At 33.2% G+C, this 5,957-nt stretch overlaps 1 protein-coding gene across 1 annotated transcript; it reads left to right on the forward strand.

Annotated features, from left to right (window-relative positions):
• Nucleotides 1-3,732: 3,732 nt before the first annotated feature.
• Nucleotides 3,733-4,836, forward strand: LOC141655551 (uncharacterized). The gene is made up of 3 exons (XM_074462625.1): nt 3,733-3,948; nt 4,039-4,179; nt 4,228-4,836. Exons 1-3 carry the CDS (start codon nt 3,733-3,735, stop codon nt 4,834-4,836), a joined length of 966 nt encoding a protein of 321 aa, XP_074318726.1.
• Nucleotides 4,837-5,957: the final 1,121 nt, after the last annotated feature.

Genomic DNA, 5,957 nt, shown 5'->3' on the forward strand with positions numbered 1-5,957 from the left:
GTAACAAGGGAGGGTTGTATCCCAAGTTTGACGGTTTTATCAAATAAAGTAACAGCTTGGTCCAACTTATGAGAATGAATAAGGCCATTGAGTAAGGTAGTGATAACAACAATATTAGGTGGATAACCAAGCTTAAGAATCTTACCAAGAAGAGAGAAGGCAAAATCGACACGGCCTAAGGAGCAATAACATTTGGCGAGAATACCAATTGAATGGGAAGTGGGGCGAAGACCGGATAATTCAAGTCGTATATAATATGTACGGCCGACTGCCGTACGTATGCAATGCTAATTTACACCAACAACAATTGAAAAATTGGCCCGGTTATGTCGGATCCAAATGTTTGATCAGGTTAAATTCGTCAGTTATCCGTCAGAATTTATATTTACCGACGTAAATTCCGTCAGGATACGTATTTTAGTAACGAAAAACGCTGAAGTCAAATACCGACGGAAATTCCGTCAGGAAATGTCTTTTACTGACGGATTTTGCCCTTTACTGACGGATTTTATCCGTCAATTTCCCGCGTTTTCATTGTAGTATCACGAGTCGAGTAAATTGTATTTACGGATTGGTTTCAAGTCTTTCAACAATGGATCGAGTCCGGTTGAACAATTGAATCGTGTTGATATGTCGAGTTCAAATTGGCGTTTACGTAATTACGTACTTACTTGAGTCAATTTTGAATTAAATGTTAGATAAAAAAACTATTACCGAATTATTAGCAGGTTAATTATGAACAAACTTGGTATTTGCAAACGAAATTTTAAGTCAAATCAAAAATCTTAATATGATTTGGAATACACTTTTTACTCCACTTTTCTTCATCCGTCTTCTCAATTTTGACCGCGTTAGAGTTTGACCTTCTTCATTTTTTTTTTCTCAAAATTGATTTGGGTAGATCTACACATAGTTTGTTCAAGTTTTATCAAGACTTTTTTTTACGTTGAAATTTTGTCTACCTTGGACGAGCTTAAAAACTTGTATTCTTGAGTCAATAGTTGGATTTTGTGTTCGTTGTTGGGTCTAATTGGACAATAAAGGCTTTATATTTATTAATAATGTTGAATTCTATCTTGTATGTGAAAATTTCATCTCAAAAGTTTATCTTAATCTTCAAAATTTTGATCTTTCATAAGTGAAACTTGGTTTAATCGTTTTACAAGACTACTATCTTCACTAGTAGTGTGTTACATCGTCTTAAAAATGATTCATCATCGATTTGGCCCAAAAATTTTGAACTAAGTGAGAATATGAACAATTTTTGATTTCATCTTAAACATGGTTTGATAGTATTGTGATACTATAATTTTATTGGAGGATTATCATGTTGCTCTTTCATGTACATGATTTACTCAATCATGTACATAATTTACCACTTTACCCCTCTCTTTTCAACATATTTTCAAATCATCTCAATTCTCTCTATCAACTTACTTGGTCCACCTTTCAACCACCAACCCAGCCGCTGCCACCCAACCATCAATCCCGCACAACCAACATCACCGAAAGTGTAAGTATCAGACAAAAAGATTAGATTAAAACATTAGATTAGAATGGAGACCAGTTACCTTGTTCAACGCAAATTCAAATTGTCAAAATCAATGTAGAAATGGATGGATAGCAATGTACTCGTAAATGAAAACATAATTCTCTTGATGGTTATCTTTTCAATTCTAATGGCTACCTACTTTGTATCGAAATGCTCGTTTTAGCGTGGCTACTATTGTTAACATAGTTTGTATGAAGGATCCCTAAAATAATTTTTAAACCCTAATTTTTAAATTGATATAATAAATTAATGCTTAAAGATTGAAAATACAATTATCACTTGATATATATGTGATTTGGATGCACAATTCTTAAATGTGCCAAGAATTTGATTAATTTTTTAGAGTAATAGGAGAAGAGAGAATATTTTGTCTTTCAAAAAAAGGGCAGGTGATGGAAAGATAATGAAAAAATATACATGAAAAATTAAAACATGTACATGAAAGAGCAACTACGTATCATAAAATGATTTGAATTTTTCCGCCCTAAAGGGGTGACAAACTTTCCGAAAAAGTTGTGAGAAGTATACATAAGCTTTGACTATAACATCTTGTGAAGTAATGAGAGATTTATCCGTCTTAAATTTTTCAAAAATGAGTGGTATACTTACCCGAATTTTGACTTTTACCAAGTTAGGTTCTTGTCTTAATTGATTCTTAATACTGTGAACTTGGTTTATATCGACATGTGCCATCTTATATCGGCTTATTCCGTATTAAAGTTTTCAAGAAATTTGAAACAAATCATCGTTATGTTAGAGTTTTAATATAATAACTAGTTTTGTTACCCGTGAAAATCACGGGTTATCTCTAGGAAACTTAAAAATTTAGATAGTTGATTTTTTTTTTGTGAATATCAAATGAAATCGAAATTAATTTCATCATTGATACATATTCCTATTCTTTAATTTTAATCATCATCTAATAAAAATTCATAAATTTTAGAATTTTATTATGTACGAATTAGAAAACTCTAAAACCAAATTGAAATATTGAAGTTGTTAGTTTTATAAAAAAAAAGTGAATTTACCTGTGGAATGTGCATGGCATCAATAGTTAGCCGCTAACCATACGACTTCACCACAAAGTCTTCCTTTCGTACCGCCTACAAAACAAAAGTACAACAAAAAACAATACACAAACTAGCAATTCGTCATTCCAAATTCAAGTTAAAGAAAATACTGCAAATTTTTACCACCCCAAATGATTGTTTTGGAGGAAAACAAATGAGACGGTCTTAAATAGGAGAGGCTAAATAATGCTAATTTGGAAGTTAAATGATGTACACTAAAATTAGTGTTCACAAACTTTAAATGACATAAATATTAATTAGGAAAAAAACAAAATCATTCAAAGGGTTGTATATAATGGGTTGCTTTATATAATCTTTATGTTGGTAGGAATTATTGCAATATTAGTATGAGAGTTAAATGGAGTAACGGTTAGGCTAAGGTAGGGAATTAGAAGAGACTTGTGAGAAAATTCGACGATGCCTTTAAGAAAATTATTGGACTTATGTGAAAATTATCGTGGGTTGAACTTAAATAATGGTTGAATATAAAATGTCATAATTTTACGTTTAAGAATATTATTAAGCTATTCATTTGTTTTTCTTTTCAAGTTTGTGTAATTTTAAATAAATAAATAAATAAATGTATAACTTTTATGAGCTATATTACTATGAAAAATGTTAATCGATTCACTAACATTTTTTTTATTGTAAAATGGGAATTTTAATTGTAAATTAAGAATTTTTTATGTGAATTTTGGTAAGTTACATTTTTTTTTCAAGTTTTTTTCAATTTTTTAATTCAAACAAGCTAATGTAACTCTTGTTACTCTCATTTCCAAGAAAGCCTCCCCTCAATCTGTTAAGGACTTTCGTCCTATCTCTTGTTGCTCCACTATTTACAAGACCATTTGCAAGATTCTTACTAATAGGTTAAAAAGTATCATGCCCTCCCTTGTAGGACCTGAGCAAGCTGCATTTGTCCAAGGAAGGAGCTTATTTGAAAACGTGATGCTCACACAAGGGCTAGTAAATGGTTACTCTAGGAAATACATCACTCCTTGATGTATGCTTAAAGTGGATATAAGCAAAGCTTTTGATACTCTCTAATGGTCCTTTATCCAGGATATGCTTACTCAGCTCAATTTCCCTTCACCTTTTATCAAGTGGATCATGAGTTGCATTTCTGGCTCCTGGTTTACTCTAAAAGTGAATGGATCTCATCGTGGGTTCTTTAAAGGGAGGAGTGGAGTGAGGCAAGGAGATCCTCTCTCACCATACCTCTTTGTCCTTAGTATGGAAATTCTCTCCAGAAGTCTCAGGACTATGTGCAAAACTCCAAATGTTTCTTACCATCCTAAATGCTCCAGGATAGGATTAACCCATCTGGTTTTTGCAGATGATCTCATGATTTTCACAAGGGGAGATCTCCCATCTGTCCAGAGAGCCACTGATATACTTTTTGCCTTTTCTAAATAGTCTGGTTTAAAAGCTAATCTGGACAAAACTGAGGCTTATTTTGGAGGTGTTCAGACTGTAGTCAAGAACCTGATCCTTATGGCAATGGGAATCAAGGAAGGCAAGTTTCCTTTCACATACTTAGGGATTCCTATTAATACTGTTAGACTCACTATGGACATGTAAAGTGGCCTGTTGCTAAAAATTCAGAACATCATTGGGAGCTGCTCTAGTCAGCATCTCTCTTATGCAGGCAGAATCCAAGTCCTAAACTCTATGGTTTTTGGTCTTAATAACTTTTGGTGCACCAGTCTTTTCTTGCCAAGAGCCATTTGTGATGCCATTGCCAAACTCAGCAGAGATATCTTTTGGGGGAGACTTGAAAATACTAGGAAACTTGTTTTCAAAGCATGGCACAGTATCTGTGCTCCTTGGGATGAAGGTGGATTTCAGGTTAAGGCAGCTGATGTCTGGAACAAAGCTGCTATGCTTAAATGGCTTTGGAATCTGGAACATCAGCAAGGTGCCATCTGGATGTCTTGGATTCAGAACTACTTTCTGGATCACATCACTATTTGGGACCTTACACTCCAAAGCAGGTTTCCTGAGAGTCTTAAAGGGATACTCAAAGTCAGAAATGCTTGTATTGAGCAGCTTGGTAGCATTTCTGCTGTTAAATCTCTACTGGCACGTTGCTCTATCAAAGGAAGATTCTCTGTTCAAGCTGCTTATGAGGAGCTCAGATACAAATATCCTGTTAGTCCTGTGTTCAAAGCAATCCATCAGAGCACTGTGCTATCCAGTCATAGAATCACTTAAATGTTAGCTATTCAACATAAGCTTGCAACCATTGACCAGCTGAATGTTAGAGGTCTTCCACTGGTGAACAGATGTTACCTATGTAAGTCTGATGCTGAGTGTGCTGATAATTTGTTTTTCAAGTGTCCATACACTAGAGAGTTGATGATCCAGATTAAGAAGTGGCTGAACTTGTCTACTCCTTCCACTGATCTGCCCTCTCTCCTTGTGTCTGTTGCTGCAAGGAACTAGAGGAAGGATTGGAGATACAGTTTGAACAACTGTAGTATTGGTGCCCTGGTTTACTCCAACTGGCAGGAAAGAAACGATCGTGCTTTTGAAGGGAAAGAGTTGTCTACAGCAACTATGCTTAGGAGAATTCAGTTCACTGTCAGTGCAGTGCTCCTTAATTCTGCCCCTGAAACCATCTATGATGAAGGTTTGGCTGCTTTAAATTCAGAATAGCTCATTACATAATGTATAACAAAGTTGTATAGGAGATCTATATACAGTAGAAATATTATATAGGGGATATTGCTTTGTAAGAACTCTCATGTACTCCTTCTTTTTGGAATATATGAGACATACCATTCTTGCAAAAAAAACAAAAAACAAAAATTTAATTCAACCATGAAATATAGTTTGTAATTTGAAAGCTCATGAGTAATAGTTATTAAATGGAGGATTAGTGAATGAAACTACTATAGGTTTAATAGCCATTATAAACTATTGATTTCCATCTTTTAATTTGCCTTTTCATTTATTTTTGAGTTATGAGTATAATTAAATAAGATAATTCATTGGTGAAAAGTTCAAGAGGTAAAACAAATAGGAAAAATATTAATGAAAATTACAATTATTATTATTGATCTTAAGTAGTGGTTGAAATAAAATGTCGTATCTTTACTTTTGAGAATATTGATAAACTTCACAATTATTTTATTTTTAACTAAAAGGGTTTGTATAACGATCTTAAATAAATAGATGTAGGTGTAAATTTTAAGTGGTACAATTTCAGAACAGTTAAGTTTAACTTTTTGCCAAAAAAAAAAAAAATATACAACATTTTCAACCAATATTTCATCATATGAAAATAAATAAATAAAAACTACGGAAAACTTTAATCAATTCATTAACATGTT

The sequence above is a fragment of the Silene latifolia genome, chromosome 5, assembly GCF_048544455.1.
Source record: "Silene latifolia isolate original U9 population chromosome 5, ASM4854445v1, whole genome shotgun sequence".
In the NCBI taxonomy this organism is placed as follows: domain Eukaryota; kingdom Viridiplantae; phylum Streptophyta; class Magnoliopsida; order Caryophyllales; family Caryophyllaceae; genus Silene; species Silene latifolia.